Raw genomic sequence first — 14437 nt, 5'->3', positions numbered from 1 at the left:
GAATACTATAATGGTTCGGACTCAAAATCATTAGAGGCCTGAGCCGGCCCAATAAGGTGATGGGACGGGTCTGGGTATAAAATTTGACCCCCAGTCCAACTTGTAATCCCATCCACAAGCCCACCCCCATCCGGATCTATTAGTCCACCCACCTCCAAGACCACTTATTTATTTATTAATAATTGAGGAAAAAAAAGAAAGTAAATTAATTTATTTGGTGAAGTCCTAACGTATATTTACTACATATTTCAAAAAAATGTTCAAATGACTCTTTATTCTTTAAACATTGGGTCTAGAAAACACTCAGTAAAAAAATTATACTAAACTTTTATGAAGACAGAAAATGGCTTAAATTGAGATGGTGGTAAAAATTAAAAAATGGATGCTCTATAACGACCTCCCCATCATGGAGATCTGGAAATCGGTAAAAATTAAAATGTGGACTAAAGTTTGACCAAAATTTCAACAGATACAAACTTCATAGTTCATAATAAAATTATTTCATAAGCATCCCTTTGACCTTGTTAATGGAAAGATATATTTACTGCAGACTTATACTCTCAACAGTGTCAAATTTATAAACCTCATATATATATATATATATATATATATCAGCTAATTAAAACATTGGCAGCATTTTTACATTAGGAATTTTAAACTGGTAAAGCATGAAATCATACATGTATATATAGTAGAAGGTCACAACAAAACAACAGATATATATAATATGGTCCAGTATCAGATACTGTATTAAACTGATAAGAGCAGACTCACTTTCTATAGAAATTCCTTTAACTCACACTTTCAACCTCGGTGTCAAAATTTTCTTTTTGTTTCATCGAACTCAGCTCAGCTCAGCTCAGCTCAAGTATTTCTCATGCATATATAATTTTATGTATTATTTTCCAGGAAGAAGCAGCACTTCACATGAATTCAACATGCATTTGGATTTTCGTCACTGAAGATATTAGAGATGCTCTCCTTAGGCCGGGAAGGTAGAACATTGCGAACGTTGGCTGCTGCAGTACTCTCTACTGTCTTAAACACCTTTTTTGGATCAGCATTGCCACTATCTGTTACCCGGCTTTGATTTCGCTTAGCCTTCACAGATTTCACACCTAAAACCCAGTGAGAGAGAGACTATGATAATATGGAGTATATAACATGAAAAGAACTCCAGAGAGATCAAAACCACGTTTCATTTGATTAGTACATATATTGAGCAGCTGAGACATAAGGTTATATTATCCCAAGAGACACATATTATACATAAATAAACATATAAACAATATATATAGTAGGGTTAATTTGGGGGTCTTGGCTATCCATGTGATAGACTTTATGTGTCTTATATTATCTTATCTTAGGTGTTCCTTGCTTTGACCTTCAGATAGAATAAAATAAAATTAAAAAAAAAAAAAAAAACTGAGGTGTTAATTTTCTTCAATTCCAGGAGCATTTATGAGGTACATATAAAATTTGCTTAAATTTTTGAAAAAATAAAATAAATTATTATTATTATTTTTTTTTAGTTAAAATAAATAAATTAAATTATTGCTAAAGCAAAAGTCTTTCTTCTCCACTTAAAGCAATAAATCCTAAAAGCCCATTCATTAGTTGATCATACAAAAACAGATAGAATCGTACCAAAAGTACAGGAAACAAATTTCAGTTCTCACCTACTTGAAACTTTTTCCTTTTCCTCCTGTGCAGTGTTAACCAGGTTTTATAAGTACACACAAAAAAAAACACACACACACACTTGAATATTCATTTTTCTGTACACTGTTTATCTTAGTTAGGTTTCAAATCAAGTGTATATTAGACATTTTGATTATAACAAATTATTAAAAGTGTTAAATTCAATGTGTACTTGAGTTTATGTTAAACAGATTTTACATGAATAAGAAACTAAAGAGAGCTAATGGAATCAATGGAAAAAGGCTGAGAAGGATCCAACACTTCGAGATGAAATCTAAAAGTTCAAAAGACATTGAAATCAAAGATGAAAAGCCTTCCGAAAATCAAGAATCATTGAAGTCAAAGATAAAGAGCTCGAATGACATTAAAGTCGAAAATAAAGACTTCCAAAGCACAAAAGACACAGAAATTAGAGATAAGATATCGAGGCAAAGTCAATTAAAGATCAAAAGACTTGGGTAGATAATGAAGAAAAAAAGGTTTAACAATTTATAACTTAGAATTCCATAAATTAATCACCAAATCATTAACTCTAATGGATCAAATAAGTTACAAGCAGAACCATAGGATATATATAGAATCATAGATAATCAATTGTTTGTCATAGAAGGATGAAAAAGAGCTTGCGAGAGAGAGAGAGAGAGAGAGAGAGAGAGAGTATCTATAAGAACCTTTCCTGAACTTAACAGCATTCTTCACCCTCCTTGGGCAGCCATCACAGTGCACATTCACTACAATTTCAACAGTCTGCACAGACAGAAACACAGAACCCATCTCTCAGAAAGAATTAAAAAAGCAACCGAAGTGAGTTTAAACCAGCAAAAAGCATGGGCGTGTAAGTGTGTGTGAGAGAGAGAGAGAGAGTTGAGTTGTTCACAGATGAGGTACCTGCTGTCTGCGTTTTCCCTTGGAATCACAAACCTTTTTAACTTTCCTCGAACTCGACATTTCATTCAATTTTGCCATTATTTGATTCATCAGAACACGATTCTTCTTGATGTCTCTAGTTAGCAGAGCTTGAACATTGATCTGAAAGAATTTCTGAAGCGAATCTGTATATTTGATGAGCTTCTTGGAGTGGAAAGGCCTCATGAAGCACTTCAAACCCTCGATTTTTGAGCTCTTGAGGACCAGCTCATTGCCCTCTCTCAAGAGATCGGTTAGTTTCTTGGTTACTTCCTCTACAACGTTCAATTCTCCGTCCAACTTCACAATATCAACTACAATTGCTTCCACTGAATTCAGTGTTGATCTAACTCCGGCAAGTTCGGACTTGAACTTTCTGGTTTTGTCAGTCACATCCACAACAACTTTCAGTAATTCACCAAAAACTGCTCCCAAAGCAGCCCCTCCAACCAACGAACCCATGAACGCCATTATCTATATGTTTTTTCTTTTCTGCACACGAGAAAAACCTAATTCATTGAAATTCAAGAGGAAATGTGTTTTTCTCTTGAGTGAATCAAGAATTTCAGAAGAAATTAATGTTTTGGAATTCCACAAGTTTGTCTGATTTTTCTTGGAATTCAATTCATGAAAAAAGATCAAAGCGATCTAATTGGTCTGGGAACACCATGACTAGTGTCCACAGAGGACAGGCCAAGTAAGAAGCTAACACAAACATGTAACGATTTATTTCGAATAATAAGCAAACACACATGCACATCTTCATGCTCACTTCCAAACTTAGCCCCTTCTTCCTCTTTGAGAATGAAAAAGTTAATTAACTTATGATAGTACCGTTAGGTTAAATGCCTTTTGGTATATATATATATATATATTTTGAAAAAATAAATAAGATACTCTCCTTAATCCTTTGAGTGAGCTAGACAGTGGAGGCCATAGATACATCAAATCACTTCAATTTTTAATATGATAGTACCAGATGTATGATTCTTTTGTCTTTAAGATTATGCGTTTCCTTAATATTTGGAATCCCTTAATTCTTGTTGAATTCATTTCGTGTATATACTATACATATATACTTTGAAAGTATTGAAAGAGAGGTGAGTTTTAACCCCTCATCAATATTATCTTTCAATGTGTATATATACAAGTTTACATTTAACTGAACGGAAGAAAAGAATTAAGGGATTATGATTCTAAATAATCCTTGATCGATTAATCCTCGAATATAAGAGATAATAATTTATCATATAAAAAATGTCTTAGTTCATGAAATTTGATAGCATTTCATAAGCATAAGAATGAAATTTTTTTTAAAAAAAAAATTACATCAACAACTAGCATAGAATCAAATACGAATTGAATAGCTACAAATAATTGGGAAGGCTGATGACCTACCTAGCTTGAGTACTGGTTGAGGAGATTCCAAAGCCAGCAGATCCAGAGTTGCCTGGAACAAGCTATATACGTGGTCAATGCTTAATATATATATCTTTGAGTAATTTAATATCCGCAGCCTTCTAGGAACTTGCTGGGATGGCACTTCAGTTGCTGAGCAGTTGACTACAGTCAAGACTGATGATGGTCAGTCTTAGCGTGTGAAGAAGGGAATGGAACTCTGAATTTATAGAGTAGTGTAATAAAGATCTAATCCTTTATTACTCAGACAACACATTCATTGGTCCATTTAAAATCATTTTTAAACATATGAGATGGATAAAAATTACTTTTTGAGACTATAAAATTGTTATCCACCCATTGAATATTGAGGCAAAGGGCCAAAGGCTATAAATGCATAATCTTGGTCGTTAAGCTAAAAGTTTGGTTGAGTAACAATTGCAAAAGTGATAATTGAAGGAATGTCTAGACCAAAGTGTGAAAACGTTAAAATTAAATTATATAAAGTGAAAGTTTGAAAGTAAAATTGTGCCTATACTTGGTGTGAATTAAGGACACCATTTACTCTCTCCCCACCACCTTTTGCACCTATATCAAATCCAATGGAGGCTTATAAAGAAGAGAGGTAAAAAATTGTTGAGTGTAGTCTCATTTTGCAACTCATGAACCATGACTAAATATTGTTATATAATTATTATTATATGATTGGCAGCATCACGGAACAGGCATGACGTGTCTTAAAGAGTAAAATATTAGTTAATGATAATATATATATTAAATAATTTGGATTGTATGATTTGTATTTGGATTCCATAATTAAATTTAAGAACACCGGTCATTAAGCATATTTATATATACATACACACAAGCAATAATTTTTTTCTTGAAACAAATGGTTAAAATAGTTTTAGACCTCATCTTTCACTCACAACTGTTTATAATTTTTAATGCTTTAAACATTTTCTCAGTCAAATTGGAAACATTTATTGAGTTACGACCAAGAACTAAGGATTTTGTAATGTAATAGTATCTTTCCTACCTTTAAAACTAGACTGTAAAGATTCGAACCTCCAATTAAGTAAAATGAGTGAATGAATAACGTGTTTGAGATGTGTGTGACTGTTTCACAGTGTCCAAAGTCAAGGCTGGTTACTATCATTGCAATTAACTAAGAAATATCCAAGAAGGAAAAGAGCATCAGGTTGACGTTGACTTGATGACCAAGACTTTTATGTAAGCACTCTAGAGTCTAGCATTAAAGGAAATAACACTTTTAATTTTAATTTTAATTATTTTTTTCTGGTAAATAAAAAAAGCATAACATTGAATTAGCCAACTCTTTTATTAACTTTATATATATTATGTTTTGAATAAATTATCTCAGAAAAAACCAAAATAAGTACTAAAAATATATATATATATATATATATATTGAACTTTATAGTGAAAAGAATATTTATGGTATTATAAATTAACGAATGATGTATTTTAGAGCCTTTCTTGTTATTTCCTTTGAAAAGTAAGGAAAATATGAGTGATAGGATAGTTAATTATTATTATTATTATTTTTCAAAAGATAAAATTGCATTGAAATATAAGTAATATTTACAGGGAAACTTCCGGAATGGCCAAAGCTTTTCAGTCCAAACAAGTTATTCTAAAGACAACTGCCGCCTAAGCCCAATTAATTTAATTTATGACCACTTAAGAAGACCTAATTACCCAAGTACGAAATAGTACTCGGTGAAAAAGCAACTTACCAAAATTTAATTAATTACAAATTCATTAATTTTTAGCTTTTGGGTACAAATTGTCCTTAACAACTAAATAAGAAGACTGCACAAATGTCAATCACCATACCAATTTATTAAAATCACCCTAAATAATATTTGAAAAGTCGTGCAAAATATATATATATATATCAAGAGTCAGATGATCTGACATTCCCTTTAGGATCACCAGCGTCTTATAAGAATATTATGACATCACTCCATTCAAATTAAAGGCAGAAATTAGGGACATGGTTAAAAATAGAGTTAACAAACTAATAAAGTTGGTAAAGAACAAGGTTTGAACTAAATAAGAAAATTGGGGAGGAGGAGAAAATAAAATGTTAACAATTTTTTGCACATATGGTCGGACTAACTAAATCTACAAGAATTCTTATTGTATATCAAATGAGAGAATGAGTGTTCAAGTCTTACTAGAACAATATTGTCTGAGTATTTATGGTAGGATAGTTAATTTTATTATTATTATTATTGTTGAGGGTGAAATCCACACAGTCTGATACGACACCGTTTTCTTTTAAAGAAGAGAGTAGAAGATCGATGAATCTTGATAGCACCGGTGTGATGCCTGCCAAGAGCTCTCCGACGATCAAGTTAGTCACCGGAGGTCTAAAAGAAAGGTAGGGATTTAATAATAGTTTTTTGTCGTACCTTTATTGACTGGTAGGATCTCATTCTTATAGTAGCTCTCCCTCAGTTCATTTGTGAGATTAGAGGAGATCCGCTTGTGCGAGATCAGAGGAGATCTGCTTATGCGAGATCAAAGGAGATCTGTTTGTTGCCAGATTTGTCGGGAATATGATTTAACCCTTTTGACTTCCTCAAATTGTGCCAAGGTTATCCTTACCCTATTGAACCACGTCATCTTTCGTTATCCTTGATAATGAAATATTATCATTCTTATTCAATGGAAATATCATCGTTTGAAGGTCGAAGAGGTCTGACGGTTGGTCAATACTTAGTTGTCTCTATTGTTAGGTCAAGGTAGGCTAGGTTTATTGTTTCCTATAGCCCTCCATTCCCAAGCTTGCTCGTCTAGCTTTGAGAATGTGATTTTTTTTTTTTTTTTTTTTTTTTTGCCCCGGGCACTGTTCTCTCGGGAAAGTGCCCGCGGGTACTGTTTCACTTGAACAGTAAACTTTTTTTTTTTTTTTTTTTTTTGCCCTGGGCACTTTTCCCTCGGGAACAGTGCCCACGGGTTACTGTTCACATGAACAATATATTTTATTTTTGGTACCCTTGGGAACTCTTCCCTTAGGTACTGTTCCCTTGGGTACTCTGCCCTTGGGTAATGTTCATGTGGGTACTCTGCCCTTGGGTAATGTTTCCTTGGGTAATCTTTCCTTAGGTACTATTTCCTTGGGTAATGTTTCCGTTGGTACTCTGTTCTTGGGTAATGTTCTCAATAGTGGAATTAATACAAATACCAAATCAAGATTCTGTTTTGGAAGGGCATGGATTCAAACCCATGGTCAATGACTCTTAGTGATGTAAAACTAGATTTTTCTTTTGAAAATCCAATATACTAGTTGTAAACTTCATGGGTTTCAGTATCTATATATCTATATGTTGGGATTTGTATGCCCTTGCAAAGTAAATTCTTGCTTGGACTGTAAATGTTGTTTTTTATATGAGTATTATTATTTATGCATTATACAATTGGTGATTGTAATGTATTATTTTTTTATTCATTATAGAATTAATTGTGTCCACTTATTATATGTATGTAATGACAATAAATACATGGTCATAAATAGTAATCATAAATGGTTCAAAGTCGGTAATTATGGATGGATATTTAATTAACTAAAACTTAAACCGAATCCACGATAGGTTAATATATATTGCGAAAGTCGTCGTATGCAATTGTTCTCTATCATTATCATGGCATTTGACTCTCAAGTATGAGAGAAATATAAATTCTTTTATTAATTAATAATTACATTGATTTATTCGATGGATTCTTCGGGATCTATAGATCGGCACTTTGGGTAGTTATGTAATTAATAGTTAGAGGGTTATATTATCAATAGTTGCATCATTACTACTTGTATATATTTTGTATTGATTATGTTTGATCACAAAGTAAAATTCAATGGCCTTCGTGTATTTTAGACAAATTGTTTTCTATGTATTAATTTACTAAATTAATATTTTTGTTAAACAAGTTTTTATTGTGATCAAGCTGAATATATTCAAAGGTACCAAAATAAATATATTAATTATGTAGTTGGATTGATGTTTGTATTTAACCGATAACTAATTATTCATAGAGGGGTTAAAATGCAACATTGACTTAGAGGTTATTTACTATTTAATTGGAGGTCAATTAATTTCTTTTAGTAGAGTAGAAACTGATTTATGAATTAATTGAATTGAGCTCATGAATTGGGCAATTATTAATTCATCGTTGTCAAGAAAATAGTAAGTCCAATGGATTCTCATCAATAACCCAACTTGATATTGGACGCCCATTAGATTCGAGATACCACTTGAATTTTGGAGATTGAGAATTATTGTCTGTGCATTATTTGGAAGAAAAGAAAGGGTTAAGTGCAAAAAAGAAAAGGGTTAAGTGCAAAAAGAACCCTTGATATATAGAGTTTGTACAAAATTAGTCTCTACTTTTTAAAAATGTGCATTTTAGTTCATAAAATTCAAAAAAGTACAAATAAGTCCATCGGACCACTTTTTGATCAAAAATCCTATTTTGCCCTTTTATCTTCTTATTATACCCTTATATAATATATTAATGCAATTAGTTTGTATTTAAAAGAATATATTATATTTAAAGGAATGAGTAAATGTTACTTTAATTAGTTTTTAGAGAAGATGATCAGAACCCTAACCTCTCTCTCTCTCTCTCTCCACGCCCCCATCGTTGTTTATCACGAGCACATGAAGTAAAGGAATTGTCAATTATTTACTTCAAACACTCATGATATATAACAATGGTGCTACGAACCACGTTTACAAGTTCTACATTTAAGAATCTGATGTGGGTTCGGTGGATCTGGAATTTGGAATTTGGAACGTGGATCTCAGGAATTTGGAATTTGGAGACGAGAGAGATTGAGGGGTGGTGGGAGTGAGGGGGGCGGTTTGGTGGTAGGCCAGAGGTGGTAGTCGATGGTTCGATGGAGGAGGGCGGTGGAGGTTTAACTAGTCGCGGGGTTGAGTTTTGAGACGAGAGAAAGGGAATGGTGGTGGATACCGGCGAGGAGTTCTTTGACGGGGATAAAGACGGAGCCGATGTTTCAGTGGCGAGGACGCCGTGGTCAGAGCGGAGTTTGAAAAGGAGGAAAAGGTCAATGGGGTTGCCCAAGTTTTCGGCTATTTTCATATTTGCCGATGTATCTCTATCTTCTCTTTTCCGGTTCCTTCCATATTCATGAATTCATACAGTTGTCAATACCAGATTTGCTTTCTCTCTCTACGACGCTACTAACAGAAAAATTTGAGATTACCAAAAATAGAACTAAAGAAAGGAACAAATGAGATGGCAAAAACATTGATATTAAAGGAAGAAATATACAGTGATCTCAGATTGGAAACTTCTCAGATTACCAAGAATTGAAAGGAAAAAATAGACATAATTATTGCCAAAAATTTACAATTGAAAGAAGAAATAAACACATATATGTTTATATATATATATATATATATATATATATATATATTATATAAGTATAGGTTTTGCGTGAAATCAGAGTTGACGGTGAACCTGCATCCAGAAGGATATGTTATTTATTGTTAGTTCTTCCACGATTTTGTAGCTAATGCCTAAAGAGAAGTCAAAAAATGAATTTTCCCCTCAATATACCAAGGCAGCATAAAAGATTCTTAATTTTTTTGTCAATTCGGAATCAAGTTTGGGGTAGCATATTTTTTTAAGGTTTTAGATCTTTTTACCTAACTAAAGCTCCTCCAAAAAATATCCTCCCACGTAATAGCTGCTAAAGGAAACAAAAAATATTGCCAAAGCCATACAAGACATAACAGCGAATGTAGATGATAAAGGGTAAAATGGTTATTTTACATAGTTTGTATTTAAACTTATTATTTTATTTTACTGAAATGAGGGTATTATCGTCATTTTAAATCTTCAGGGGGCTATATATGGGGTTTTTCTTTTAACTACATAGGGACTATTATACACTATATCGATTGTAGAGGGGTTTTTTTTTAACACTTAAACCAAAAGAAAAATATTTCTCTCTCTAAGATTTTAGGGTTAGTGTTCTCATTTAAAAGAGGCTTCTCTCTAAGGTCATTTATAGTGGTATATGAGTGATTCCTAAGGGAAGATCACTACCAAGAAGGAGGAGAAATGATCTAATTCAGGGATCCACAATAAATGAAAACATTCACTTTAGAGGAAACTTTAAAGGTTTACTCAAACTTTTGATGTAAGTTTTCAAATTTAAAATGAATGATTAATCATTTTTAGGTTTTGCATAAAACTTGTCTTTATATCATAAATCAAGATCCATGTTTATAAATTACTCAAAAAAATTTTAAAACTTACATTTCCCTGACACTATATACATATTTGATATATCTCTATATATAAAAGGTGGAGCTTCGTGCTATGTATGTAAGATATATGTGTATACATATAGGAAGAGAATTTTTTTTTTTCTTAGTTGACTCGTACATATATGCCTCTACTGAAGCTTGAACTCTGACATCCCTTTGAAAAGTAAGGATCTAATACCACTAAACTATGACTCATTGGTTACATATAGGGAGAGAATCCATCTTTCTATGTATTTATAAGACCTCTCTATTTATACTTAAGACATATCTACACACATATATAACTAGATGTTTAAGTTGATAACCTTGATCTCTGTTTCAATCTGTTAGAATTTAGGAAAAACCCATTAAAGCTTTGAAGTGTCCATATATGGAGATTGATTAGGATTTCGTGGATGGAAGAATAGAGATGGAGATTAGGGGAAGATAGATGATTTCAAAAGCATTCTCAAATGAGTTTTAATTTGATCCTGGTCAACCCGTTTAAAATGAATTGACCTACTTCTTAATATGTTTTTTAGTATTATTTAATTTGGATACATGTGTTAAATTTTTTTTGGACCACATCGGTTAGCATAATGAATTCTTCCAATTTATGGGGTAAGAGGTAAGTATATCCATGCATGTCTAAAATCTGGCTACCGATGGTGCAAATTAAAAGTGCTATCCGAGCTGTGCTAAACAATTTCATCCACAAACATCAGAAGACAAAGAAATTACCAATATTTATGGTCATGAATTTGCCTTGAATGTCATGGATCCTCCATTTTGGGGGAATTCATTATTATTATTATTTTTTTCATGAATTTTGATACGGAAGATTAAAATCGTTGAGGAACGATAACCTACCAAATATTTTTTATAAAGAGGAGGCTGGACAACTCAAAAAGTAAGCAAGTATTAACTTGATGTCGGAGAATGTCCGGCTAACACCACGTTGTGCTTGTTATTTTGCATCAACAAATTTGCTTATAATTTAATGATTATTTATGATGCTTTTTACAATAAATATTGTCGATTTCTTGTTTTCTTAGTGGATTAATTATTTTGCATTGCTTAATTGTTAAATGAGTTGTGATTGTTTTACCAGGTGTATTTCTTGTTAAGTTTGAGTATCAACTTAAATTACAAGAATTCAATCACACTTATTATAAAAATGTAAAAACACATCTAAAAAAACTCACACACGAGCAGCAGTACTTCACATGATGGAACATCCATTTGCGTTTTCGTCACTGAAGATATTGAATCTCTCCTCAGTCATATTTGAGGCCTCAGGAAAATTATATGGCATGTGAGCCCAGAATTCAGCTCTCTTTCCAGTACTCTTCACCTTCTTCAAGACCATGTTTGGATCAACATAGCCACTAACTGTCACCCGGTTTTGCTTTCGGTTAACCTCCACAGATTTCACACCTAAAAGTCAACCAGGGAGAGAGAAATTATGTTAATAATATATAAGATGAAAAGAATACCATAAAGTTCAAAAGCACCTATAAAGGATATTTGGTGCCTCATGAATTATTAAGTTTTAGTGGAATCAATTTTTTAGCGGCTAAATCTTACTCGATTTGTCTAGAGGGGTCGCTTTATACGGGTTTCGTGAATTAGTTGGGACAAATTTTCGATTTGTACGAGTCTCGTGAATTAGTTGGGGCAAATTCCCAAACAACCATGTTATCAGGAAAAGAAAAAAAAACAGGCATAAAATAAGGTTAATTTGGGATTATGTGTTTTATTATCACCTGCTTTAAGCTTCAAAAAGAGACAAACCAATCAACAGACTAAATTGAACACACAAGAAAAGATTTTATTTGCAGTCAACTGAGATGTTCAAAATTCAGATTCTAACGACTAGTTCGACTATATTCTTTACCATAAATATATATTCTTTACTATAAATACACGAATATTTACAAGTGTAGAAATGTAGAAAAAGATTTCTACCATGTGAGTTATACCGTTATGCTTATCTTTCACCATCATTTGTTGGTAGATGCTACCATTGAGTTTTAAACTATGAATGTCATTCATTCATTTGGTAGCAACAAGCACTATATAGTACTTAAAGTTGCTTATCAGTTATCACCACTGAATATATATATATATATATCATTTATAGTGGTGTTGCCTTTTGGGCTGGTTGTGTTTGCCTTTGGGCTGTGGGTCTGGCCCTGTTCTTTTGATGTTTTACCAAAAAAAACACACACACAAAACATTTATAGTGGAATCAATGTTTTACTCATCTCTTATCCTTTTATTATTACAAACATGTTTATTAAATGTTGTTAGTCTATATTATACTACTCATATATACGTTGGTCCAAAATAGTTAGTTAATGATTAGTGTATGTTTATGTATTAGGTGTCATTGCTATATAAATGTACCACATGTTGTGTGTTAATGAAGCATACAAATTAAAAAAAAAAAAAAAAAAATCAAAACTAACATTATATCTCTTGAAACAAGTTTTCAATCTAATGTTTTAGTCGATCCCGTAAATTAATCATTTGATCACCAACCCATTGATCAACATTAGAATCAAATTAACCTATTAATCAAGAAATAAGCTTTCACAATTTATGACTTAGAAGTCCATAAATTATTAACCACTCTTTAACCAACGGATGAAAAGATTTTGAGAGAGAGAGAGTAAGAACCTTCCATGGAAATAACAGAATATATCACTCCCCTTTCGCATTCATCAGAGTCCATTTCGACTTTAACATCAACTGCCTGAGACAAAAAAAAAAAAAATACAACCCATCTATGAGAAAGAATTAAGAAATGTTAAAGCAGCAAAACATGTGTGTGTAAGTGTGTGAGAGAGAGAAGAGTCGTTCACAGATTATACACCTTAAAGTGAAGGTGATTGGTGGCTGGAGCTATGTTCCAATCATAAACCCATCCACCTTTCCTCATAGTCGACCACTTTTCATCCAATTTGGCCTCCATTTCATTCATTTTTTCATCCAATTTGGCATATATTTCTTTCAATTTCGCATCTATTTTATTATCATTCTCCACAATCTCTTCATCCAACATCGCAAACATCTCAATCATCTTTTCATCCAATCTCGCTTTCATATCGATCATCTTTTCATCGAATATCAAATCCATCCACGTCGCTTTCTCCACAAACTTTTCATACAATTCCGCCATTTCCCATTTCGCCATTTCATTCACTTTCACCAGAATGTTTCCATACAAATCCTCTAGTTCATTCACTTTCACCAGAATCTTCTTGTTATCTCTTGTCTGCACAGCCTGCACATATATCTGAAAGAATTTCTCAAGCGAATCGCCAAATTCCATGAGCTTCCTCGAGTAAGAAAATCTCTTGATGCAGTTCAAACCCTCAAATTTCGAGCACTTGCGCACCAGATCCGTTGCCTTTTTCAACAGATGGGTGAACGTTTTGGTTTCTTCCTCCGGAACATCCAATTTTTTGTTCAACCCCTCAATATCGAGTACAATTGGTGCGAGTGAATTCAGAATCGATACAAATATGCCGAGTTCAGACTTGAAGTTGATGGTTTTTTCAGCCACATCCACAGCAACTTTCATTAATTCACCGAAAGCTGCTCCCAAAGCCGCCCCTCCAATCAACGCCGACGCCATCTGTATGCTTTTTTCACTGAAAATCAAAGATAAAATTGGGGTTTTCTCTCTCTAGAATGTCAGAAGTAATGCTTTTAAGGAATTCTCAAGACTTCTCTTTCAAGCTTGTCTGATTTTTGTTGCAATTTCTAGAATTCAATTCGTGAGGAATTCAGTCAAAGGAAGTTTCCTCGAGATTGAGCTAGTTGACCTCTGGGAACGTTGGATCTGACTTGGCTTTGCTGGAGCTAATTGTCCGCCTTTTTTTGCTCTTCAAATACATGAAGTTACATTTCTATCCTTAATTAATATGTGTGGGCGTAACAAAAATAATTCCAAACATATGAATTTTAAAAAAACTTAAGGGTATTTTGATTACTAAGAGCTGTTTTTGTCACATTATGTATTAATTATGATATAATGTGCTGAAAACATTTCATCACGTAGCGTGTTTCAATTTTTAAGAAAACGACCGATTCCTTTTAACTTAATTTATGTATAT

General features: G+C 32.8%; 2 protein-coding genes across 2 annotated transcripts; both read right to left on the bottom strand.

The window, feature by feature from the left end:
- Positions 1-620: 620 nt before the first annotated feature.
- Positions 621-4184, bottom strand: LOC132316602 (heavy metal-associated isoprenylated plant protein 1-like). Its single transcript, XM_059815078.1, has 4 exons — positions 4006-4184; positions 2590-3099; positions 2373-2448; positions 621-1118 (listed from the first exon to the last, which is right to left on the bottom strand). The coding sequence occupies exons 2-4, from the start codon at positions 3076-3078 to the stop codon at positions 934-936; spliced, it is 750 nt and encodes a 249-aa protein (XP_059671061.1). The 5' UTR covers positions 3079-3099; positions 4006-4184; the 3' UTR covers positions 621-933.
- Positions 4185-11404: 7220 nt separating this feature from the next.
- On the bottom strand, positions 11405-14141 carry LOC132316591 (uncharacterized). Its single transcript, XM_059815062.1, has 3 exons — positions 13192-14141; positions 12996-13071; positions 11405-11750 (listed from the first exon to the last, which is right to left on the bottom strand). Exons 1-3 carry the CDS (start codon positions 13954-13956, stop codon positions 11536-11538), a joined length of 1056 nt encoding a protein of 351 aa, XP_059671045.1. The 5' UTR covers positions 13957-14141; the 3' UTR covers positions 11405-11535.
- Positions 14142-14437: the final 296 nt, after the last annotated feature.

Source organism: Cornus florida, unplaced genomic scaffold (assembly GCF_030987335.1).
Source record: "Cornus florida cultivar Cherokee Brave unplaced genomic scaffold, ASM3098733v1 CherokeeBrave_3.0.0_Hap2_Chr07, whole genome shotgun sequence".
Lineage (NCBI taxonomy): Eukaryota > Viridiplantae > Streptophyta > Magnoliopsida > Cornales > Cornaceae > Cornus > Cornus florida.
The sequence above is the reverse complement of the archived record's forward strand: the minus strand, read 5'-3'. Positions and strand labels throughout refer to the sequence as shown.

What these genes read in the sequence shown, in the direction of transcription:
- LOC132316602 (XM_059815078.1), bottom strand. Translation starts at nt 3,078, where the DNA reads ATGGCGTTCATGGGTTCGTTGGTTGGAGGGGCTGCTTTGGGAGCAGTT. An exon ending in AGGGAAAACGCAGACAGCAG is followed by an intron (nt 2,449 to 2,589) that starts GTACCTCATCTG and finishes CTGTCTGTGCAG; the next exon opens with ACTGTTGAAATTGTAGTGAA. An exon ending in TGCTGTTAAGTTCAGGAAAG is followed by an intron (nt 1,119 to 2,372) that starts GTTCTTATAGAT and finishes ACTGGGTTTTAG; the next exon opens with GTGTGAAATCTGTGAAGGCT.
- LOC132316591 (XM_059815062.1), bottom strand. Translation starts at nt 13,956, where the DNA reads ATGGCGTCGGCGTTGATTGGAGGGGCGGCTTTGGGAGCAGCTTTCGGT. An exon ending in CCAATCACCTTCACTTTAAG is followed by an intron (nt 13,072 to 13,191) that starts GTGTATAATCTG and finishes TTTTTGTCTCAG; the next exon opens with GCAGTTGATGTTAAAGTCGA. An exon ending in TTCTGTTATTTCCATGGAAG is followed by an intron (nt 11,751 to 12,995) that starts GTTCTTACTCTC and finishes GTTGACTTTTAG; the next exon opens with GTGTGAAATCTGTGGAGGTT.